Source organism: Ursus arctos, unplaced genomic scaffold, assembly GCF_023065955.2.
Source record: "Ursus arctos isolate Adak ecotype North America unplaced genomic scaffold, UrsArc2.0 scaffold_13, whole genome shotgun sequence".
Lineage (NCBI taxonomy): Eukaryota > Metazoa > Chordata > Mammalia > Carnivora > Ursidae > Ursus > Ursus arctos.
The window spans coordinates 824,902-851,483 of record NW_026622797.1 but is presented as its reverse complement, the minus strand read 5'-3'; the positions used below and the strand labels follow the sequence as shown (position 1 = coordinate 851,483).

The following is a 26,582-nucleotide window of genomic DNA, read 5'->3' as shown; positions in this document are numbered from 1 at the left end:
TTCAGAGGTGGTGTTTAGAAAGAAGATAATCTCTGCTATGTTAGTCACCACACAGTAACATAACATAATAAAAAATTAAAAAAAAAAGATAATCTTCACCAGATGACTATAGTGATACCCATACCATCGGGAAAATAAACCCAATTAATAAGCTAAAATACCTCTTAAAATTGTAAAAGATTATGTATTAAATGAGGCATTTCACCCACACTTATAGAGTCAATTGATTTTCAACAAAGACGCCAATGAAATTCAGTGGAAGAGAAAAGTATTTTTAACAAGTATTGCTAGAGTGAATACATATTTGCATGGAAAAAAAAAGAATCTTGATCTATATTTTTCTCTATTCCCCAAATTAGTTCAACTAGTTCAAGCAGGACGTGCAGGCCAACACGTGACGCACTGTCCCCGAGTGTGGGTGGGCTGGGACTTCCCTGGGCCCCCAACACAGCGGTGGGACACAGTTACACACGAGAGTGCACACTGCCCCGCTGGGGTCTCTTCCCTTGTGGACTGTGAGGGAGCAGGTGGCCTCACTGGGGTCCCGGCCTGGCAGGGAGAGACTGGTCCTCGCTGACGGTGACTCCGAGCCCTCAGCCAGCCAGACACTGAGGCTCTCGGTCTCACAACCACAAAGATCCAGAACGTGCCAACAAGCTGATGAGCCTGGAGGGGGACCCGCCCCCAGGAGAGACCCGGTGAGCACGAGCCCTGGTCAACAGCTCAGCCACAGCCGTCAGAGACCCTGATCTGAGGACCGGGCCGAGCCACGTCCAGGCTCCTGACCCACGGGAATCATGAGAATCAATGTTTCAGGACACTACATTTTTGCTAAAGCAGTTGATCCATGAACAACGTGGGGGTTAGGGGCAACTCCTGCTCGCCAAAACTCTGCACATGACTTTTGCCTCCTCAGAAACGAACAGTTACAGCCTCTCGTAGAGCAGAAGCCTCACTGGTTAACCCGCAGTTTGTATGCCGCTCGCGTCACGTACGAAGTGTTCTTACAGGAGTCGGCTAGCAGAGGGAAAACCTTACCACCACAACCGTGCGGAAGACAACGTATGTCTACAGGACTGTGCTGTCGTTACGGGGAAAACCCGCTCGCCCCGCAGCGCTCGAGGGTCAGCCGACCGTTAGGGAGCAACAGGCAGCGGGTACCACGGGGTATGAATGAACCACTAAATATAAGCACAAACAAACTCCCTACGAGAAAACATAGAGAATATCTTTGCAGGCTTTGGGTTGGCAAGATTTTCCAGCCAAGCCAGAAAGTAAAATTCGCACTTCATAAAAATTCAACACGTATGTTCATTACGGGACAGTATAAACACAAACAGACGAACCGCAGATGAGGGGAAATATTTGTAATGCATATGGCCTATGACAGTATCCGAACACACTTTTTAAAAAGTTCGACAACTTGAGGCGCCTGGGTGGCTCAGTCAGGGAAGCATCTGACTCTTCATCTGGGCTCAGGTCATGTTCTCAGGGTCGTGAGATCCAGCCCTGTGTCCCGCTCCATGCTCAGTGTGCAGTCTGCTTGGAATTCACTCTCCCCACCTCATGTACACGCGCCTTCTCTCTCTATCAAATAAGTAAATAAACCTTTAAAAAAAAACATAAAAAGTTCTACTACTCATTAATAATAATGAATAATTAAAAATAAGCCTATAATCATATGATATAGTATTCAATATCAGTCATTATTAAAGAAATGCAAATTAAAACCACAATAAAAATACCACAATAGCTAAAATTAAAAAGACTAAGGAAACAGGGCAGTCCCGGGGGTAGGAACAGCACCTGCCCTAGAAAGTAGCGAGGAGGCTCTCAGTGCTGAGCGCGAGCCCGCCCGCAGCCGTGCTCCCATCCACTTGCTCAGGAGAAAGGGAACACGTCTGCCCACAGACAGCTGCACCAGAAGCGGCTTCAGTCATGAACACGCCCAAACAGGAAACACCAGAGCCTCCCTGGCTAACCCAACAGAAAAGCTCTCCACGGCCACAGGGACACCTAAGGGCACGGACAAAGGTCCCACTGCCACAGAGCTCTAGACAAGAAAGACGCTGGGATACTCTGCTCTGGGGCGTGGAAGGTCCCGGTGAAGGGGAAGTCCTGTGTCTGGAGGTAGCAGGGGTCCCAGGGGCATGTGCACTGGGCCACAGTGAGCCACAGCAAGTGTGGCCACTGCCAGTCCACGAGAGGGGCAGAGCCAGCCTCCGACCTGACTCAGAGCACATGCATCAGTGCGATTGCGGATGAACTGTCAGCTCTGGCTGTCTCCACCTTCAATCTCGCCTTTTTAATTCTGACTCAAATAATATTTTAGTATTGATTAAAAGTATAGAAAAATATCTTGCTTTAACTCCTCACAAACTTAAAAGACGGTCGGGCGAGGGTCAGAAGTAGATCTGAGATGGTTTCGCTGCTGCTCTTGTATTGTGGGCATAAATGTGTGCTGACCGCGGTGTAAAATACATAGATGCCCCCATCGCCGCACCGGGGGCCCCACTGCCTGCGCGCAGACGTCCCAGTCGCCACTCCAGGGGCCATCCTGTCTGTGAGACCCTTTCAGCTTCTAGGTACGCTTCTGATCTGGAAGAAGGAAGAGAGTAGTGAAGAGATCACGTCACCACACCTCTTCATGACCTGAGATGTTCTGGCTTCAACAAACATGTGTGACCTGCATTTCATCAGAAGGCTGTGAATTCAATCTTCCTCTTAACTTACTGTGTCCGACATATGAGTGATGGTTTCTGGACACGATCCGCTTTCCTCACTAAAGTACTGCTGTGTTTAAGGCATGTTAATTAGTGACTTTTGAGCATATCTGAATCAGGAACGGGTGCTGTCTGTCCCCCTAGCCAGGATGGAGACAGACAGGTGCACCCTTGCACTCATGAACAAGCCTCGGCTAGGTCCCGGTGGAGGCGTTGCTACTGAATGACAGACGTAGGTCTTCTGCGGGAAAATGGGTGGAAGTCGGTGATTGCAACCCGGGATAGGAACATCTGCCTGCCGAGCGGTCTCAATCAGGAGGGTAGCTCTGCTGCAGACAGCTGGTACACCAGATCCCAGGTAACCTAGTGCAGAATCTCTCCAAGCGTGACCTGAGGCCCAACTGCACCAAAATCCGGTGATCTTGTGAAAGTTCACATTTCCAGCCTCTTCCATGCATCTGTGAACACAGAACACCCAGGATAGGGTCCAAAATACCTTGGTATTTCCAGAAACATTCTACTAGACCTTGATACAAGCACATTTTGCACACCAGCATTCCCCCACACAATTGTCCAGAGTGCGTGAGCCATAAATCTACAGCAAAACAGGCTGTCCAACTTGACCACTGTTGGCCAGAGGGAAGTCACTCGCCCTTGAGTCCTGGAGTAGATTCGGCTGCCGACGGTGCACGCTGGCCATCATCCATTTGGGGCACAGACCACGAGGCACTCTCCGTGTGCCGGGGGAGCCCTGACAGACCCAGATGCTGTCATAGCTCAGCCTCCCTCCCTTTCTGCCCAACGAAACCTGCCAGCAGCCCACACTTGAAACCGATGTCTTATTTATGTTTCATCTTCTTAATTTATCACCTGGGTAGGTCATGCCTGCATTATAGTGAAAGGTCAAATTCTGGTACAATATTTTGGTTTTTATAGAAAATTACTTGAATATTAAAATAAATAATGTGGCAAAAGCAGGTTTTATTCCTTTAGTATGTGTTACATTTAAATTTATGGCTTCGCTGTTGACTTTGCTAGAATCTACAGAATATTTTCCAAGAGGAAAGTACTGAGACTCTTAGGATCTTAGGAATGAAATTAGCTTTCGTGATGTGGCCTGATGAGGTGGGCAGGAAATATCTGGGAATGACATGAGCTTCAGAACTAGAACATCATATATGAAAACAAATTTGAAAGTACTCAATGGCTAAAAAAAAGAGTGTTATTGACACATGAATAAAAATGGAAAACATCCTGCCTCCCACAGAATAAAATCTCGTCATAGAATTCAGTTTTGGTGTATAAGTCTAGGATGGAAAACATTCCTCGTGCCCAGGCCTCCCTAAGCAGTGGAGTGTGGCCTCTGTTCCCACTTCCGCTGCCACATGCTCCAGTCGCTCATCTCTTCCAGGAGCCTCCCTGAGCCTCCCTGGGGGCACCCTGACTTCTGTCTGCGTCCTGACATGGTGCTGTGGGTGTGCAGTGCCGGGCACGCCAGGCAGCTGACGTTAGCTCCATGGAGTGCAGATCATACAGCGCACCATGGCGCTCAAGTATGTCAGCTTCTTCGTGCCTCAGTTTCCCTATCTGCACTATGAAGATAATTCAGTTCCCACTTCCTAAAGATGTGATTAAAGTACAAGTAAATGCTTAGGTTGAACTCAAACGTTTTTCTTCTTGGCTCCAGATAAAAAATTAGTCGTGGGTGTGTAGACCTGTCCTACAGAGCGCAGCCTGGCAGACAGTCACTGACTCGAAGACAGCAGAGACCAGAAACAGAGCCCACCAAGTGGCAGGTGCGCATGGGGCCCCCTGGGGGGTGGGGGGCAGGAGCTAGTCTCTCCGCACCAAGGCGGGCCCCGCAGGCTTCTCCGGTACAAAGAGGCCTCTGCTGACATCAACACGACTTCAGCTGACCAAAGCTGATTTTCCACTGAAAATGTGAAGCACGATTTTTTAAAAAACATCATATTCAAGAGTGAAACGGATGAGCACAGACCTATTTCTTCACAGCAGAGAAAAGGGACAGAGAAACTGTTCAAATAGGCACAGTAGCAAAAACCTTTTTCCCTTCAACGTGATTTTTAAGGACTGAGTATAATCAAAATGTATTGTTTTCTTAATTTAAAATTTAAAGTCCAAACCATGAAGATAAGAAAATCGATTCATCAAGTTCACTGTTTGGCTTAATTTTGTGATCCCTGAGTCCACATTTGAAGTTTGAAGGAGTCACCCAGGCCAAACTGGGGTGGGGGTGGGGGAAGGTTTAAGAGAGAATCTGATCTCTGGAGCACTTCAGAAGAGCCACGTACGAGACACAACTTCACCCACGTCTCACTGCAAAGACCATGAGGACTCCGCGGCTCCTGGGTCTCTGGGTCCACTCCTCTCCACAGGGCACTTGATGCTGGACTGGTGACCAGCTCTTCCTGTCTCTGGAGGTCATGATGGGCGCCACAAGGACCAGACAGGTGGACAAGAAGGCAAAGGGCAGCCGGTGTGGCTCCTGCACTCCTATCTGCACGTCAACACCGAGGACATGCCTGGAATCCAGTGTCCCTCTGTGTGGCCCTGAGCACACCCAGCCTCCCAGCCTGAGGAAGACCGTGGCTGCTGTCTGCTCCCCAGCCTGGTTCTCTGGCCCTGACACCAATGTCAGTCACCCCACTCAGTGACTCCCACCAGAGTCCGCGCCGTGGCTCACAGCCCAAGATGCAGAGGTGAGGCTGGGGAGGTGGGAGGGCCCAGCAAGGACCCACACATGTGGAAGAGCCCACGATGACATTCCAGTCCAGTCCTGCTACAGCCACAGTCCATGCTCTCTCCTCCTGTCCACCTAAATACTGCACATCTTATGAACTGTTGGGAGTACTTTCTGCAAAAATCACAGATGTACGAATGAGTGGTGGTCTGTTTGAGTTACACGTTCAAAAAAAAAAGAGGAAAAGCCATTCTCCGAGATGCATCTACTAAGGAAACAGTCCCAGAGAGGTGCTCTGCTTAGAGAAAAGAAAGCCCGTCTTATTTGCCCGACCCCGACCCCCAGCTCCCTGCGAGGTGGTCTCTCAAACAGCAGCTTTCAGCAGCCCGGAGCCAGCACAGATGCGGGTGCCCCCTCCCCACGCACACAGTGCTGACACTTCCGCGTCTGTCTTCACCTGACTTCAGGGCCGATTCCCAAAGGCAAAGTCTATTTTTTTTCTTTTTTTGGTAAAATTTTATACCAAGATGAAACCCACTCTCAGTCATCAAGGAGACTGAATTTTAATAGTAAGATCTACATGATCTTCTAAATTAGAAACACCTAAGTGATCTGATGCTCTTTTCCAAATAAGAACACTGGGGACCTTGGTCTATTTCTGTCTAGTAGAAGGGGATTGGTCATTAACTTTCAACTACTAAAAACACCTCATCAGGTGTTAAAAATCTAGAATACGTATTTATTTCCTTCCTGACCTTAAACACTGAAGAAACTATTTTCCTTCACAGTGTGTCTTCATGAATCACACAAACGCTAGAACATTCTGGGGATGCACACGGAGAGGCCATTCCACTTCCTGTAACGGAGCCGTCCCTGAGGAGTTGAGTGCTAAGAAGTGAGTTTTGCAAACCAAGTACCATTTTCTCATTCGCTGATAGGATGAGTTCAGTTTTTACTTTTATTATCGATCTTTCTTTAATAGCACAGTTTTGTCTGTGGCTGATGGTACATTGAGAGGGAAACATTGTGTGTGTAAATAACAGCACCGCTTATTAAAGCTACAACTCTCAGGGTCATTCTGAGAGATGGCTGGAGAACACCCAGCTCTGTCTGGGCAGAACAAATGTCCCCGGTGCACAGGCCTCTCCTCTGGCTTGGGGGCCCCTGCAGGTGCCCGCACTCCACAGTGACCTCCTGCCTTCCCAGAGAAGGTACCTGGGGACTCAGCACTTGCAAAGTCTGTCCTCGTGGACCCTGAGCGGATCCTCCCTGCATTCAGGGCCTTCAGAACAGGCTACATGAGAAGAAAACACAAAACTATTGCACTGATGACCACTCCTGACCTGCCATTCACCGAGAGGAAAGCATGCACCATGCTGCGACTTACTGACATGTCTTTGTATGTTTACATCAAACGGCAAAGGAACCTGGGCTTGGGGTTTAGGATTTCACTCTGAGTTAGAGCAGTGTTGGACCACACCACTTCCCATCCTGAGGACAAACAGCTCTGCCAGATGGCCGTCTCTCTCACCGTCACAGCTGAGAAAGGGAGCAGGCCACACACAGATGGGGGTCATGACCTCAGGCCCAAACCCCACCACTTGCCTTGCAGGGCTAAGTAAATTTATTCATAAAAGGCAAAGATGTCTATAACCAAACACAGAATGATGTCACCACAGAAATGCGGAAGACGTGTCCTATTTAATGAACGGTATGCGTCTTCGGTGCCGTTTTAGTGACCTTCAAATCCTGACCTGAGTGGAGATCATATACTCCCAGAAGCTAAGCCGCATGCCCCTTCCTCATAAATTGAGCTAATGTAAATGCCACGCAGAACTGTTCTCAGTCTTTTGTATCAGCTGTGGTGGGAGAACTACCACTCTTTCAGCTTCTCCTCCAACATCCCCACTGGCGCCCCCGCAAAGGTGGGCTCGTCTTGACACAGCGTGCAGGCGCGTGCATTACCTGGAACGCATCCTCCAAGCCTCCTGCAACCGTGCACTCTCCTAAGGGCCGTGGGAAGTAGAGACGCAGCATCACGACTTTTCACCCTTCATCTCCACAACAGAGCTGGAGACTTGTGGTTCATTTTGACTTTTGTAATTTATAATTCAATTTATTAAAGAGTCAAATTTTAAGACCTAGTTTCCTTAAGCTTCTCATTCAATTTCTTATTTATTATATATAGAAATCTAGCAAATTTTAACAATCACATGCAAAGTGGGTTTCATTTATGTCAAATCTACTCATGATAAACAGATTAAAAATCTTTAAGCAATGAATTAAGTTTACAATTTAAGTTATTCTAAAATTGTCAAGATTCATTTCAAATACGTTATATTTTCTTGAATACTTTAAATGAAAAAAAGTTAAAAAGCCAAATGCTCCCAACTGTCAAAAATCTACAAAAATAAACTCATAAATGAGGTGAATCTCAACTTCTCTTGAAAATTCAAACGCTGTTCACAAACAGCAAAATTTTCTCATCTTTCTCCACTAAAAAGTCACAAATCTAAGTCAATTCATATTCAGGCTGGAATCAAATATTTTAATGTATCAAAATCCTTAAAACATTACAAACACCTAAAATATTAATTATTTTCAGATTATTCCTAAATTCATAGGAAACTATTAAGACTGTGGGCTTGATACACTTCATCTGTATATTAACCCCAACCACTAGAGAAGCCAGCAAGGTTACCATGCTAGGGGGAGCCAGCAAACTTTTATTCAATGTAAAAACCAAGGAAAATAACCCTTTCCCAGATATAGACTCAGGTTATTTTTCACTGGCAGAGCTAAACACAACTCTCAAAGGAAGGTGGCCTATTTAAAACACGTAGATTTGAATTTCATCCTCACATGCTTTAGTAAATAAAATTTTCTAAAAGGTTTGAGAAAAGATGACTTGGGAAGAATACAATATTGTCTGTGTACTTCTATTTGTATAATGATCTGTGGTGATTCTAATGACCTTAATATAATCAAAGTTTTAATAATTAAAGTGCATGCATGGCACCTGGCTCAACTCCTAACCCTACCAAACTAACAGCCTAGCAGAAAAAGAGACATGTTTGTCCAGGCATCCTTATGTCCTCCCACAGTCAACATCCAGCATTCACTCAAAAATTACAACCCATCAAAAGAAAGGCAGGCGAGCTGACTGTCAACAGAAACAGCCGTCAACAAAATGAGGCTCCGACGTGACCTAAATACTGGAGCTGCCAGCCAGGGCGCTTGAAATTACAATCTTATGTGAAATCTACCATACTTTCATCAGGGAGATAAATTTTGAAGAGAAAAAACTTTCTAGGCCTGGTGTAATTAGAAGAGATCCAAGTTCTATACTCGAGAGAAAAATCAACAAAATAAAAAGCAAAACTGAATCTACAAAAAACACTATAAATACAAAGGACAAAATGTCACTTTTAAATTGGGTCCGAAAGATAAAGATATGAAGGATATAAACAAGCAAGTTTAAAATGAAAAACTCCAATAATTAACAGCTTATGGAATAAGACACAATCTTCATAGTATTTTTAAAAAGGCAATATTTCTCGATAATGAACTTAACGAAGATAATGAAAGTGTTAATAATCTAACCTGGTAAAGGAAACAAGCAATGGGGGACATTTGAAAACTATTTCTCTGTATATATCAGAATCCTTGCAAGTTTTTGCTCTTTTCCTCAGTAGCACTACTTTTAATGACCTATATTGGGAAATAAAATCCAGATATAGAAACACTGCACACTCAGGATGTACATCTGAATATTACTTATAACACCAAGATACTGGAAACAGCCTAAATGTCCACTGCGAAGTATCACGACCTTAAAGGAAAATAAAAAGTTCTCAGATTTCCATTTCTTAACTTTTTCCTTCTCTTTCTCCACACCAGGGGCTGTGGGCCTGAGAGGGGGGAACAGTCACTATGCCATCCTGCACACTTTCCACATTTGGTCCTCCTTTCTTCCCTTGCTGGGGTATTTTGAGTCATAGCCTGAACCATGTTGTGTAGACTGGACCCTGAACGCATGTACCTGGCTTCTTCTACTTCTTGTCTACACTCACTATTGGAGGGCTCCATGTCTCTACCTCGTGCTCTAGGGCAGCATTAGACCTGGTCTAAATGCAACCCAGCATAGCCAGGAAGACCGAGCAAAACTTCCCCAAACATGCCCCACGTGACACAGAATTGTAAAATGGGAAATACAGCCTCATTGCCCACTATCAATAAGAAAGAGCTTTTATATTATCTTATATCAATGCTCTTATTAATTATTTCATACTTGACACAAGATAAAATTGATGATTATGATACTAACATAAGGTAAGGTTGATAACATGATGAAATCATATTTGTGACTTCTTGCTACACTTTCCAACAAATTCCACCTACTTCTGTCCTCACATGGAGCAGCTTTCCTCCATGGCTAAACCACAATTTCCCCAACCTTTCTTCCTGAACTTCTCGTGTGACTGGTAGCCACCCCTTTCAAACCAGGAACCCATGGGCTCACACCCCAGTCCTCTCTCTTCTGTAGCACCTGGTTTGGATTCCTCATACCTCTCGGCCACAGTCTCAGCCAGGATGACATTACCGGGGTGCTTTCTGGGTGTACGTTCCCACCCTAAAGAGTCGAACAGCTGAATGGACAGGTCTTATGACAAGTATCCCAGTGGCCCAAGCTGATGGCACAGCCTTCAAGCCAAGTGTGGGCCATGCTGACTCAGCTACATTTCCCAGCAGGATGTGAGGCACTGCCACAGTCTCTGGGGTCTAGGCCCATGCTCCCTTGTGAGCTGTCAGGATTCCTGCTCATTTTCAGAGTCCTCTCTTAGCCACAGGCCTTGTGAGAATAATTTCATTAGTACAGTGCAATCTTCTTCCAAAAGACTCACAAGTCTTATTTTGATAATTAGCAACAGCACTGGTGAAAATCACTACTCCTTTAACCATATCTAGTAGCATTCTGAGGGACCAAGGCTTTGATTTTTAGAGGGGATAATATTTCTTATAATTGAAATTTATTTAACAGAAACCTAGTCAAGTAATCTATCTCCTGCCTTTCCAAAAGTCGTGGTGCGTCCCTGGCATTAGGTTGGTATCGCCTCCTCCCACCATGCCAGCCACTTTGGACAAGGGCCCTTAAATTGAGTTCCCAGCTGTGGCATGGAGAAACCAGTGCCTATCCTGCAGGTTTTCATGATCCCTGCCCTAATGAGGTTGTGACTTTGGAGAGCACGGCACCTAGCACTTGACAGATGTGGGCACCTGTGGGTTTCCTCCCCGGGCCTGCAAGTCCAGCACCATCCCGGGCACGACTCAGCACCAGGAGCCACCGTGGAGAGGCGGGGCCAACCACAGGACAAGGAGGAAACAAAAGCTTGAAGGTCAATGGCTGATCTGCGCAAGCACAATTCAAGTTGAGGGCAGTCACCCAGAATTCATGCAACGAAGAACCCAAGAAGGTAAGGCAGTGGGCGGAAGAGGAAGGCAGCCACGTCAGCTGCTGTGTTAAGTCTGCGGAGCTCAGGGCACCACGCCCACGCCACTAACCCTGAAGCGCGGTTTCCCCCACGGTGCACCTGTGGGAGCACTCGTTTCATCTCCTCTTGTGAGGAGAGGGGACGTTTGTGGGCGCCCAGCACAAACGCAGCACTCCGCAGGAGTCGCACCCTCCTGCCCAGACACGGAGGCGGCGCCACCGCCCGGAGATGCAGACCTGCCCTCCTCGGCTGGCACAGCAGCACTCCCGAACCTACAGACTTGAACCCTACCCCTGAGCACACACAAGGCCACCCTCTGCGCCTCAACATGCATTCACATGCTAACATGTTAATATGCTAAAAGTTAAATGTTGATGTGATGAGAACTCAGAGAAGTCTTTTTCTACAAATAAAAATATCAAATTATGATTTTGATGCACCATTTAATAGGTTTCTTAGAAGAGAAGCTTGAGTCAGGTACTTCGGTCAATGGACACCAGTGATCTTGTAAAACAGAACACACACTTCAAAGGAAACAGGAGGATTCTGAGTTTCACTCCAATTTTGGAAAAGTTAGTGAAGGGATAATGTGTGTCTTAAAATCAAACAAATATCATACTAAAAAACAGAGACTTTTAAACATATCTAGAGGTCATTATAGAAGATGCATTCACAGAGATCTTTCTGATAACTGTGATCAGACAAAATGCAAAACTTTTGGAACAGGGAGACTTTTTGTTACGAATTTCTGCATGCCAAGATAATCAGGCCTGGGTGGCTTTATCACCATTCCAAAAATTCAACAGCAATTTTATAGAAGTGAATTGCGCTGCTGCATGTTCATGTTTGAAAATGCTCGTTCCTGTTCTGTGGCCAGAAAACCGGCTCCTGCACCGACCCTCCCGCCGCATCGGGGTCAAGGCTCAGGAGGAGCATGGCCTGTTCCCCTCGCCTCCCGCTCTCCCTTGTAACTGTACTTGAACTGTCAAGCAGTCAGAGCAGCTCCTCATTCCATTACACAAAAAGACATTTTTATGCCAATACCGAATTTTCAGAGCCACAGACGTCGCCCTCCGCCTGAGGGTCACGACACCCTGCCCTCTGCCACGTGCCCTGCTGACCTTTCACCCCGCCATATGTTCTGTGCTCCTTCCCTCCTGGACACTTGTCCACCTCACCGGTGCCGGGCCAGGCAGAGGATTCAAGCAGAATCCAACAGCTCCAAGAGCTAACGACAACACGTAGTATCAACGAGAAAAGCAGGCCCCTGTGGTCCTCACAGCACGGCCTTATATCAGGGAAAGTGAATCATAATAACACATGCAAAGAACATTTGAACCCGAAAGCCCACCAGCAGTGGACCACATGGCTACGTCACAGTTGACGTAGGCATGTAGGCTCGTTCAGGTACGTGAGGACCTCCATGGCATGGACGGGGGCTCTGTGGTCAGTGATGTGACCAGCCTGTTGCATCCATGCCTCCGACGTCCAGTGTCACCGGAAGCCAGACGTGCCCGAGCGTCTAAGACGCCTCTGACGGCAGCAGCGCGCTGGGGGGAGCAGGTGCGGTCCCACTTCGTTCACGTGTGGACACGCGCACACGCCAGGCTGACACACAATCACACGGTAACACTAGTCTCTGAATTGACATCCCCAAATACTCACATTACCAAGTTTTAAGAGTTGGTATTTTAATGCAAGGCCGCACACTCTCTCGTATGACTGATTTGCAGCTGACGAAACTCTCTTCTCATCATTTCTCCTAATTACACAAGTGCCTTTAAACTTTGTGGTCTCCCTCCTCCACCCAAATGCCACGGGTGAGACTCTTCTACACCCTCTTCTCAGCGGCCCCGGGACTCGCCAGCTACAGCGTGCACACTAGTGTGCGTGGACACGCCCACGTTTCTGTAGCCGCGAGCAAGTGCACTGAATGACGAACACATCCACTGCAGAACAAGCCTACACTCCCACGTCCGCCTTCCGGGCGCGATGAAAACTGGCACGTCACCTTAAACAAGACAGGATTTCACCAAAACAAAGGCCAACAGATACAGAAAACATGAGGAAAGCCTTGTAGGGAGGGAGGTGCTCCCCCTGCCACAAGGAGACTGTACCTGGGGGGCTGACGGGCTGAAGGCCACGCCAGTGACGGTGTCCGTGTGTCCAGCCAGTCTGTGAGAAAACGTGCTCGAGCCGACGTCATACACGTACGCCTGCAAGACAAACACATGGGGCTCCATGCTGAAAGGGCCAACAGTCAGTGAGGGCGGCAGGGCAGCCGCACCCCCACGGCTGCGCGACATCGCGGCCGCAGGTCACCTGACAGACCGCTGCCCCCCAGCCGGAGACCCGATTCCATGACGCGCGCATTTCTCCTCCTCGCCTTCTCGGGTCTTCATCGTCGTAACGGATCCACGGCCCCTCATGCCTCCACAGTCCAACCTTACCTGCGAGTCCCAAACTGAGTGAAAAAGTGGTGTTTGTCCTTTCCCATAAATTTGAGACAAAACCATCTACTCTTTGTTTCCTACTAATTAGCCTGGAATTTGAGTGATTCAGATAGTTTGAACTTTTTCTATAGCTGTTGATAAAATTAAAAATAACTTACATTCCTCTAGTAGTATTATTATATGAAAATATACACACAGATGTGTGTAAATATACACAGAGATGCCATCAGACACTTCATTTTAGGGACAGAAATCTGGGCCTGGATACCATCCTGATGAGATATGAGATGAGAGAGCCATTCTAATTTTTAAGCAACAAAATGTGCAAAAAGTGTTTTGTGGACTCCACTGGTAACAAAGAGAAATGCCACACTGCAGCAAAAGCAAGGCAGCTAGGCAATTCCTTTTTTCACAAAAACCTCACAAATGAGTCCTTCACATTTAGAACTTGCAGATGATCCTATCATTGGCTAAACGGTGGTTTCTGAAATAAAGTCGACGAACAGATATCGTATGTATCTTGGAGGGGAGAGATCAAAGCATGGATTTTTTCTTCTGACCCAGACGTGTTTATTTGAAAAGCTGCTCCTAACAGTTGACCCCGCTTTGAGAGCCCCTGGCCCAGCAACGGTCACACTGTGTGGTTCATCGGCGCCTACAGGACATTTCACGCTGCCGGGAACGTCAGGTACCCTCATAGTCATGCTGGGGAAGCAGGTTACGCGGAGAGTACGTGACCGCTACAGACATCGGGCATCAACACTGACCTTCTAACCGGGTTTTTCTGACTCTAAACTTCTATGTTGTTCTGTGAGGCCGCCTATGACCTCGACTGTCCACAGAGGACTCGGGGCCTCTTCAGACTCGTTCCCGTCCCGGGGGGCGATTCAGTGACAGCCTCGCCCTCCACCTCCGGGGCGCTCACATGTACGCCCTCGGGACTCAGGACTCTCCTCGCGTGTGCCGTTCAGCTCGGCGGCTACGGGGACCCACACGGGCCACCGCTCCTCGGCACCCGTCATGCCTATCAAACAGGGAGCTCCCTGTCAGCTCCCTGTCAAACTCCCTCCTGTCAGCCTCTCCGCCTCCCAAGAACTACCACCGTCCCGCTCCGCAGACGAGGACTCCAGGGAGCACGCCGCTGCTCACGCCACAGTCCCAGCACCTCGCCGGAGCCTTGCTGCATACGGCACGTTTGCGTCACTGTCACCCGTGCACACGTGTGGGTGCCGAAGACTCGATGCCACACTGGCCAGCGGTACAGCCTGCGTGGACACCTGCTTGGCGTCTCCAGCGAGGTTAAACCCACGCCAGGCTGCAGGCTCCACGGCCTCGCCCCGTGTGCCCAAGAGAAACACAGCGTCCACACAAGAACCTGCAAAAGACTTCACCAAGTGAACCGACAACTCCTTTACGCCCTATACATAAAGTGGGGGCCAATAAAAATGTATTCCTGGAGACACACACCCTAAATCTCTCTAGACCCCAAACCACGGAGAGAAACGAGGCGCAAACGTCTCACCGCGTGGGTGTCTCCACAGGGAAAACCACCAGAACCCTCTGGAAAGGGGCGCCGTGCTCCGGGAAGCCGACGCGCACCGGGTCTGCACGCTCCAGAGTTAAGTGGCCACCGGTGCGCGACCAGAGCCAGCACCTGTGCCGCACTCGGGAAGCCGGGAAGGGGCCGGCGTTCCCCGTGCGCGGCATCTAGGTGACGTGGGACACGGGCCGCGAACTTACGGCCGAAGATGAGAGACGAGTAGGAAGGGTGAAGGAAGAAGCAAACGTGTAGAGAAGCCACGAGGGCCGGGAGCCATGACAGCAAGGATTTCACGGAATGAGGAACAGCGGGAAAGAGGCCGGGAGCTGAGGGACTGGGGCTGGCGGTGTGCACGTTTCAGGAACGACACGCACCCAATTACAGAAGGCAGTCGAGTAGGAGCTGATGGTCCGGTTAACACGGTTAGACTCCAGGGACCGTGCATGCGGGCTGATGCAGAACAGCAGAGAGCGGAGGGCAGGGGGGAGGCCGCGGACAGCGCAGCCCCACGCAGCGGCAGGGGACGGCGGGAGCGGGCGGCTGGAGGGCGCGGCCTCTCCCTCCCTCCCCAGGAAGCCCGGAGACACGCGGAGCAGACGGGCGCAGGCAGCTCTGAGGAGAGCACGGGGACTGAAGAGCGACATACCTTTCTTTTCAGAGCAGCATCTGGAGAAGTCCTTCCTGAGACGCCTTATGTTTTTACCGAATTTTGAGCGGGAACTAGACTGCCTTGCATTTGCATGGACCTCACAACGCACATGAAATGACGCCATGACACCACGAAGGACGTCTAGATAAGGGTCATTTAAGAAACAGCCCTTCGTTTTCTTTCTTTTTTTTTTTTTAAGATTTTATTTATTTATTCGACAGAGATAGAGACAGCCAGCGAGAGAGGGAACACAAGCAGGGGGAGTGGGAGAGGAAGAAGCAGGCTCATAGCGGAGGAGCCCGATGTGGGGCTCGATCCCAGAACGCCGGGATCACGCCCTGAGCCGAAGGCAGACGCTTAACCGCTGTGCCACCCAGGCGCCCCAGCCCTTCGTTTTCTGTATGAAAATGCTTTTAAATGACACATCTTTTTGCCTGGAAGGTTCCTAAATCCAGTGAACCTTTCTGGTCATGGCAAAGATTAAACACAGAAACAGCCGTCTGCGGCTGCGAGTATCAGAAGTATCTTTCATCAGATACACACTTGTCACCAGCTGCACTTTCCACAGCGGCAACGACCCGCCACAATGGACAAGATGCACCTTGTTTGATGCTGAAAACACAGGAATAACCTGCAAATGACTCAGTCCATTATGATCCGCGAGCAGAACACAATGCGTTTCATTAGAGTCAGGAAGCCACTCGTCCCTGTCAAAGGGAAATCGGCCGGACCTAACATGTACTAAGAAACAAATGAAACTTGAAATAAATCCTTAGGAAGTAAGTCTCACTCTGAAAACTGAAGCCATAAGCAGAAAGGGGCCGTGTGCTCCAGGCCAAAGATGAGGCTGTGGCACAAACCACACGGCTGCTGAAAACGTTTCACCGACACCGTCAGGGACTGAATGTACCGCTGAAAAGAGCGCTGTTCTGCAAACAGGACTAGACCAGTTCAGTACGAATATTTTGTAATTCTGTTGAACCGTATCCTCGAAGATGAAATTTCCTTCATTTTCTCATCTTACATTACTCTGAACACATGTCCTTCATTTCCCTCTGCCTGGATTTTCTCCACAGAAATGGGAAAAGGAATTGCAAACAGAAGTTAACTCCATATCCTGAAGCTTCCTAACAGTGGTGGTATTGTCCACGGGGGAATCAACCATCACACTGTGGTCACTCACTTTGCTCTTCAAAGTATTTTCAGAAACGGTGTTTCTCAGAACTGTGCGTGTTGCTTCAGATCACTGCATTTTTAGTTCACACACACACAAAAATTATAAAGTTTTCTCATAAGACCCAAAGGTTCAAGATTTAAAACAGAGCCTTACTTAAAACCACATGAGGACAGAAACGTTGCCCACTTCTGCAGAAGCCAAGACTCTGTCAGGAAGCCCCTGATTTTAGTACGCGGAGCTGTGTGGCCACCACCACGTGAACGAGCAGAGGTTACTTACAGGACTCTGGGTTTGCCCTCAAGTTTGGAGGCAACCTCCACCGTGGTCTGGCAGACGCGGGGATAAGCTCTGCCCTGCTCGCTGCCGCTTCCCCTTGCAGAGCCGTGCGAGGGATCCTTGGCACACGCAGACCGCTGGTCACCCGCCCGGCAGAGTCCTGCACCGGGCTGGCAGCAGCTCTCATGGTCCTGCACAAATCTTCATCCACGTCGTTTCTAACTCTTCAGCGTCCTTGGACCTATGACCAATTCCATAACCAGTCATCTCTAAGGACCCATTAGCTCGTTCTTTGAAAACATGATCATAGTGTGGCATGTCGGGGCAAAGGGATCTGGCAAAAACGCCGCTTATATCAACCTGTAACGTTGGCAACACCCTGACGGAGTCATCACAGTCTGACCACAGCTGTCTATAACGTGAGACTCAAGCCAGCGTCACCAAATGCAGCTACAGAGCCCACTTCATCCGCACAGCAGACATCATGGCACACCGCTGTGGAGGAAACCCTACGGGTCTGGGCCTGGGACACAGAGCCCATCTCTCTCGAACCTGAGGGCCCTCCGTCTGGCAGAGAGGGGCTCGCCTAATGGAAAAACCCAGGTCCCCTGTGTCTGCTTCTGTTTCCAAAGTCTGTGCATGGCTTTATTAAGAAAAATTTTAAATACATACAAACATATGGAGAATTGCATAACCAGCCCATACATGCATAACCCAAACACAACATTGTCAAGATTTTGCTATACTTGCTTCAACTACCATACCTTTGTTCTTTACTTTTCCTTTTTAGTTTTTGTGATTGAAGAAGTATGAAGTATTTTTAGCAAATTGCTAAGATGATGTCCTAGGTACTTTGTATCTCTAAAAACATGGACACTGCGCACGTGCCTGAGCTGATATTTTATTTCTAACTAAAGTAAAGTAAGTCCTGGAGAGGTGCCACCGGTCACAGCACACGCACAACATCCTCAGGTGTCCTTGCACACAGGCCCCACACAAGATCCATGAGCTGCTGTTACGTCCCTCCAGCACTGCTGTTTGCAGCAATCCTTTCTCCCACACCAGCACTTGTTGGAGACATGGGGTCGGGTTCCTGAAGAATGTTCCCCTCAGGACTTGTCTGTTCGCTTCTGTGTGATGTCTTTCAACTGGCTCCGTCATCCTGTGTATGTGCTGTAAGCCAGAAATTATCTACAAAGACTCATTTCGGTTCAGTTTCTACTGGTTTTTCACAAGAATACTTTCTGAATATTAGTGTGGTGTGCACCTCAAAATGGCACTAGGAATGTCCATAATGTCTAAAGCGGTGCATACTGAATGATGCTACCATTGGTCAAGAGGTTTGGGTTGTGACGGTATGACATCCCTTGCAGAGCTTCCATCAGTCTGTTCCTAATTGTAGTGAGAACATTTCCCACGAGGTCTCCCTGTTAACCACTGTGTAAGTGCAGGACATGGTACTGCTGATTATGGGCACAGTGTTCTACAGCAGAGCACTAGACAGATTGGTCCTGCATAGCTGACATTCTGTGCCTTTGACCAACGTCTGTCTCCCCACTGCCCGTCCCCGCTGGCAGCCACCATTCCACTTCCCTGCGTCTATGAGTACGACTGTTTCAGAATCTTCAAGTGGAATTATGTGGTATTTGTCCTTCTGTGATTGGCTTATTTCACTTGCTATAATATCCTCCGGGTTCATCTACGTCATTGTGAATGGCAGGATTTCCTTCTTTTTCAAGGCTGAATAAGAGTCCATTGTATGTATACACCAAATTTTCTTTACTCATCCATCAATAAACATCTGGGTTGTTTGCACATCTTAGCTGTTATGAATAATGTTGCAGTAACACAGGAGAGCAAATCTCTCTTCAAGATCTTGATTTCAATTCTTTTAGATAAATACCCAGGAGTGGGATTACTGGATCCTATGGTAATACTATTTTTAATTTTTTAAGGAACCTCCACACTATTTTCCAGAGTGGCTGCCCCAATTTACATTCCCACAACCGTGCAAGAGGGTTCCAATTTCCCCACATGCTTGCCGACACTTATCTCCTGGTTTTTCGATGATGGCCATCCTAGCAGGTGTGAGGTGACATCTCACCGGTTTTGATTTGCATTTCCTGATAATGAGTGATTTATCTGTTGGCCACTACTACGTCTTCTTTGAAGAAAGGTCTTTTCAAGCTGCCTGGGGGCATCAATCTTTATCTGATAGTGTCATTTACTGATGACATTTGCCAAAGTCAATTACTTTGTTTGAGATTGCAAGAGGGGAATTTTCTAATTCTGCCATTCATTCCACTTGTCTGGAATTATTTCCTAAAAAATAACTTTTATTCCTCAAAGAGGGTATAAGGCTAACTTGAAATACAGTCCAAACAGGAAAGGCAAGACGGATGCTGAATTATTTCCCTTAAAAAGACGTGGCTCTGAGTGAGGGGCTGCTGCCCTAGCCACCTCCAAGTGGGGACCAATAAGGCTTTGTTTATGTTTGCTTTTGGTTTGTTTTTAGTCATCTTTTTGGAGTGTGATTTAAAAACTGTGAGATTTTAGTTTAATAATGTCTTAAAACCAATTACAGTCATGACTCTCTCAATGCTCAACTACGCCTTCTCTGGCCAGTAAGTGGCTCCCTGCAGCCGTATTATATGACCTGTCACTCCTCAATTTCCTCCTTTATTTTTGACACGAGATGTCCCTGGCTCATCTGTAAACTTTTTGCCACTGACCTGCAAGCAGCTATTCCTCCAGGATCTCTGGTTTCCATCAGCGGGGAATGGCAGGAAGAGGCTCACACAAGGTCACGAAAGGTCACGAAAGGCAATGGCTGGAATGTTGGTTCTTCTGAACAATTTCGGTGGCTGATGCTTGGAAATACTCACCTGTTTTAGCAGGTGTGCACCCATTCCATGCTGGCATTTTTTAAAATGTATTGATTTATTTTGTGAGAGAGAGAGCAAGAAAGAAGGGGAGAGAGAGAGTGTGTGCAAGCAGGAGGAAGGGCCGGGGAGAGGGAGAATCCATGCGCAGACTCCCTGCTGAGTGCAGAGCCTGGCACGGGGCTGGATCCCAGGACCCAGAGATCATGACCTGAGCCAAAACCAACGGTCAGACACTTAACGGACTGAACCACCCTGGTGCCCCCTGCACTGTTTTAATTGGAGACTTTCTTTTTTTTTTATATTAATTTTTATTATGTTAGTCACCATACAGTATATCCTTAGTTTTTGATGTAACGTTCCATGATTCATTACTTGCGTATAACATCCAGTGCTCCATGCAATACGTGCCCTCCTTAATACCCATCACTGGCCTACAAGATCTACAAAGAAGTTCTCAAACTCGATACACGAGAAACAAATAAGCAAATCAAAAAATGGGCAGAAGATATGAACAGACACTTTTCCAATGAAGACATACAAATGGCTAACAGACACATGAAAAAGTGTTCAAAATCATTAGCCATCAAGGAAATTCAAATCAAAACCACACTGAGATACCACCTTACGCCAGTTAGAATGGCAAAAATAGACAAGGCAAGAAACAACAATTGTTGGAGAGGATGTGGAGAAGGGAGATCCCTCCTACATTGTTGGTGGGAATGCAAGTTGGTACAGCCACTCTGGAAAACAGTGTGGAGGTCCCTTAAAAAGCTAAGAATTGAGCTACCCTATGATCCAGTAATTAGAGACTTTCTTTCTAACAGTGTTTTAATAACTGGTAAAGCAAGATTTCCCCCAACATAAAGCTCTTCTTTCCAGGGTGTCTTAACAATTGTTACTTGTTTGTTCTTTGAAATAATTTTACAGTGTGATTGTTGACCTACAGGAAAACTTGAAGTTTTTGTTGCAGAAGTGTTAAGTTTACAAACTACCTACAGAGAACCGATTTCTTTATGAGATAGAATCTTCTATCTAAGAAAAGTCAAGACACTGCATTTTTCAAGTCTACATTTCCGGGAAAAATAAAGTTTTCTTCATATAGGTTTTGCATAGTTCTTGTTAGGTTTATGCCTGAACATTTTATCCTTCTTAGGGCTCTTTTAAATGGATTCTCCTCTTTCTTATATCTTCTCACTGGTTATTATTTTATATATAAAGACCATTAAATTCCAGATATTAATTTAAATCCTACTATTAACACTTTCCTGAATTATTTTATTGTTTATAATGACCACTAATTCTCTTGGGGTTTCCAAATATGCAATCTTATCATCTATGAATAAAGATAGTTTTAACTGTTCCTTTTCAGTTACAATTATCTCTCTGTATCTTGCCAAATTTCATAGGTAAATACTCCAACACTCCGTGAAACAGCAGTGGGATCGATGGGCATTCTTGCTTTGTTCCCGATCAGAGGCTGCCTCTACTGTTTCCCCATAAGATGCTGGAGTTTGGGCAAGGAAAGTATTTGATCATTTGAAACAAATATTCATACATTTATACTGCAAGGGGTATTTTATATGAAATGAATGGGGAATTGTGTTGAAATGGCTTCTCTGTGTATGCGAAAATGATGACACAATCTCATTACATTAGTTAATGGCTTCCTCAATACTGAGCCATCCTGGAATCTCATGAGCATTGATAAATTATTGTGGTCAGATTCTGTTTATTTCTATTTCACTTAAGATTTTTGAATTTATAAGTAAAATGTAACTTTTCTCTGAAATTTTATCATGTTTTCATATCAGTTATATTCATTTCAAAAAATACTCTGGATGTTTTCCTTATTTACCTTAAAGAGTTAAGTATCTCTGATTTTAAAAGTTTGGTAAAGTCCCCTGAGAAATCATCTGGATCTAGTACTTTTTTGCAGAAAAGCTCTTGGAAATTTTTTTCTATTCTATAAAAACTAACCTGTTCATTTATTTGTCTTTTCGGGAAAATTCTGATATATTTCCTGCAAATCATCCATTTTTATATGCCTTTCATATTTATTAGCATAAACTGTGAAAAACAGTCTCCCAATTTTCAAAAGTTCCTCTGTTCCATGTTTTTTTCCCCTCTTCATCATTTCTTATTAATTATATATTAAGTTCTCTCTTTCTCAAAAATCTAGATTAGCCTAAGTTTATTTTGTACTTTGTCCTCCGTCTGCTTTTATCTCAATTTCTTGTTCTTTATTTTGTTGTTCCTTTTCTTGATTTATAGACAGATATTTAATTCACTTCTTGTTCCCTTCCTTAAAATCTCCTCCAACCACTATTTTGCTTGTATCCCAGAGACACTGAAATAGCATGTTGAAAATATCCTTATTTTCAAGAAATACTACAATTTCATTTTGCTTTACATCTTTAAACCAAGAGTTCCCTAATAGAACTTTTGTATCCACAAGCGAGGAATTCTTGTTTTGTATGTCATTACTACTTTATGGGTTAACTGCATCGTGGTGAGAGAACGCTACTTTTGTTCTTTCCTGAATTTGTTGTGCTTTTCTCTGTGGATTCATATATGGTTAATGTTCATATGTCTGATGTGCCTGTGGAAAGACGGTGCCTTCCTCGTTGGCGTGCAACTATGGTACGCGTGTCTGTAAGATGACACATTACCGATACGGGTTATGTGTCCTATAACCTCACTGTGCTCATGCACCTGGTCTATTGAGGACAGAGATTTGTTCAAGTCCCATTATTGATGTCTGCCTATTTACTGTTTCATTTCTGGTATATCTGCTTTATGAATTTGCTCCTCTGTTTATTTTCATTGATGAAGAGACATTATATTTTCACTGTGAGTTTCAGCCTTTGGCATTATAAAGTGTCTTTTCCTCCTTAATTTTTGGGGGTTGAACTGCATCTTATGTGAAACCGGGATCACATAATCGGCCTCATTTGCCTGACACACATGCCCCTCTCTTTACCTTTCTGAATCACTTTGCTCAGAGCACCTCCTCTGCATTCAGCATAAACTCAGATGTTTCTTCTTATCTATAAAATCCAATCGGAGTGTCTCTCTTTTAAAAGATAACTTTATTCTACTTGAATTCACTAATATAATCAATATACTGACCTCAGCTTTGTTTAATTGCTTTATTTTTAATCGTACAGTTGATCCTTGAACAACACAGGTTTAAACTGTGTGGGCCCACTTACACCCAGATTTGTTTGATAACTACAGTATTGCAAGTTTATTCTCTCTTCCTTACGATCTTCTCAGTGACTTCCCTCTAGCTGACCTTATCATAGAGACACAGCATACAATACACACAACACACAAACTATGTCTACGTTATCAAGGCTTCTGCTCAACAGTAGGCTATTGACGGGTACGTCTGAGGAGAATCAAAAGTTACTGGGGAAATTTTTACTGTTAATCCCCATGTTGTTCAAGGGTCAACTATACTCATAAACACAGAGAGAAGCTTTCATTTTATGATCTATTTTATTTCCGCTTATTTAGATATTTCTTCTGCCACTTAAAAATGATTGTGTAGTAGATTTGGGGTCTTTTCTGTTTCCATACAAATTTTAGGATTATTTGTTCTAGTTCTGTGAAAAATGCTATTGATATTTTGATAGGAATTGCACTGAATCTGTAGATTGCTCTGGACAGTATTACGGTATTACGTTAAGTGAAATAAATCAATCAGAGAAAGACAATCATATGGTTTCACTAAGATGTGGAATATAAGAAGCAGCGCAGAGGATGATAAGGGAAGGGAAGGAAACCTAAGTGGAAAGAAATCAGAGAGGGAGACAAACCACGAGAGACTCTTGACTCCAGGAAACAAACTAAGGGTTGCAGAAGTTAGGGGGTTAGGGAATGGAGTAACAGGTGATGGGCATTAAGGAGGGCATGTGATGTGATGAGCACTGGTGTTACATGCAACTAATGAATCATTGAACATTATATCAAAACTAACGATGTACTATATGTTGGCTAATTGAAATTAATAAAAAAAAATCAAAGCAATTTTGAAAAAGAAAAACAACACTGGAAGTATCACAATCCCAGATTTCAAGACATACTACAAGGCTGAAGTAACCAAAACAGTATGGTATTGGCACAAAAACAGACTTCTAGATCAATGGAACAGAACAGAGAACCCAAAAATAAACCCACAATTACATGGTCAATTAATCTTTGACAAAGGAGGAAAGAATATGCAATGGGAAAAAGACAGTCTCTTTAATAAATGGTGTTGGGGAAACTGGACAGCCACATGCAAAAGAATGAAACTGGACCAGTTTCTTAAACCATACACAAAATAAGCTGAAAATGGATTAAAGACCTAAATGTGAGATGGGAAACCATAAAACTCCCTGAAGAAAACATAGGCAGTTATCTCTTTGACATCAACCATAGAAAATTTTTTCTAGATAGGTCTCCTGAGGCAATGTATAAAGCCAAATTAAACTATTGAGACTTCATCAAAATAAACAGCTTCTGCACAGCAAAGGAAACAATCAACAGAACTAAAAGGCAACCTACAGAATGGGAGAAGATATTTGCAAATGACATTACAGATAAAGGGCTGGTATCCAAAATCTATAAAGAACCTATACAATTCAACAGCCAAAAACCAAACAGTCTAATTAAAAAATGGGGAGAAGACATGAACAGACGTTTCTGCAAAGAAAACATCCAGATGGCCAACAGACACATGAAAAGATGCTCAACATCACTCATCATCAGGAAAATGAAATCAAAACCACAATGAGATGCTATCTCACACCTGTCAGAATCACTAAAATCAAAAACACAAAAACCACAGGTGTTGAGGAGGATGCAGAGAAAGGGGAACCGTCCTGCACTGTTGGTGGGAATGCAAAGCGGTGCAGCCACTCTGAAAAACAGTGTGGGGGTTCCTCAGAAAGTTAAAAATAGAACTACCCTACGACCCAGCAATTGCACTACTGGATATTTACCCAAAGAATACAAAAACACTCATTCAAAGGGATGCATGCACCCCGATGTTTATAACAGCATTATTTACAACAGCCAAACCATGGAAGCAGCCCAAGTACCCACAGACTGACGAATGGATGAAGAAGATAAGCCATAAAAAAGAATGAAGTCTTGCCATTTGCAACGGCACGGATGGATCTGGAGGGTATTATGCTAAGTGTAATAAGAGAAAGACAAGTACATATGATCTCACTCAAATGTGGAATTTAAGAAACAAAACAAATGAAGAAAGAAAAAAAAGACAAAAAATAAACTCTTAGCCATAGAGAACAAACTGGTGGTTGTGGGGGAGGGGGTGAGTGAGTGAACTAGATAAAAGGGATTAAGAGTCCACTTACTGTGATGAACACTGAGTAATGTACAGAATTGTTGGATCACTGTTTTATACACATGAAACACTGTATGTTAATATAACACTGTATGATAACTACATTGGAATTTAAAAAATAAATTAAAAAAAAGAAAACTGATGTCATTTTTACTAGAGATAGATAAAACTTTCAGCGCATCTTGGGGACCCAAGAAGAGATCATTTATTCACTCAACAAACATTCTGGGTCTTTCCTGTGGCTTCAGGGCTATGCTTTTAAAATTGGCAAATGACCTTAATGCCATCAGACAACCACATTCTAGCAATGTAAATGCCACCAGACTCACAGCCACAGAGTCACCAAGCACAAGCCTCAGGTGCCCTCAATGCTGAGGCTTTCAATATACAGATTTAAGTAATTTCTGAAAAAGCTACTTTTGAATTACAATTTTAAATATTAGTTCTGTTCAATTACTGGTTGAAAAATATTCTTCAGGGTCTCCAATTATATGTAGGTTGAATCTCTTTAGCAAAACTTCTATATCTGTCTTTCAACTTGAATGTTTTCATCATTTTCTTTATTCATGTATGGATGCATTGAATTCTTTTTCTCCTTCATATCTTCTTTTTCCCTTATTATGCTCTCTGGAGTATCTACTTTCTACTATATTCATTCAAATGTGGCCTTTATTTCTGAAATTTTTTTTTTCTAATGTTTTTCTAATGCTTATCAGTTTTCGTTTCATATACTCCTGTGTCTCCCAGTTTTATTTCCGAACTACTCTGTTTCTGCTTTAGCTGTTCTGTTAAACTTTATGTGTTTTCTTAATTTCCTTCAGCTTATTTTCAAATACATTGTTAAGTTTTCACCTGCACAGAAAACACATTTTTCTGTGTCGTCTCTTGTCTATGAGAATTTTTTTGGTTCACCCTCATTTTTCTGTATTATAAAAAGGACTGTCATATCCGGAGTTTGTATGACACCATGGAATAGAAAATAGGACACACAGGAGACATAGAGCAGGCTCAACAGGCAAGCTGGAGCCCATCGTGGAGACTCCTGAACAGCACGTAAAGACTTGAGCAGTCCTTGGAGACGATCTACACGATCATGGACATGATGCTGCAGAATCAGCAGAGCATAGTGAGCAGAAGACCATCACGGTCAGCAATGATTTGCTTTCTAGCCATTAAAATAAGTTTGTTAAAGTCTTCCATTATAATTGAGGATGCTTCTTTTTCTTCTTAGGGTTATAATACTTTTGCCTTTTATATTTTGAAACTATGTTATCAGGTGTATACAGATTTAGAATTAGGATATTTTCTTTTTTATTATTAATAATATATA

The 26,582-nt window shown here is 44.9% G+C and overlaps 1 protein-coding gene across 1 annotated transcript in view; it reads right to left on the bottom strand.

Annotated features, from left to right (window-relative positions):
• WDR27 (WD repeat domain 27) overlaps positions 1-26,582 on the bottom strand; it is a 163,627-nt gene that overhangs the window by 60,126 nt on the left and 76,919 nt on the right. Inside the window, exon 25 of the mRNA XM_057310880.1 lies at positions 13,034-13,132. Within this exon, the coding sequence (XP_057166863.1) occupies positions 13,034-13,132 (99 nt within the window). The remainder of the gene's footprint in view (positions 1-13,033; positions 13,133-26,582) is intronic.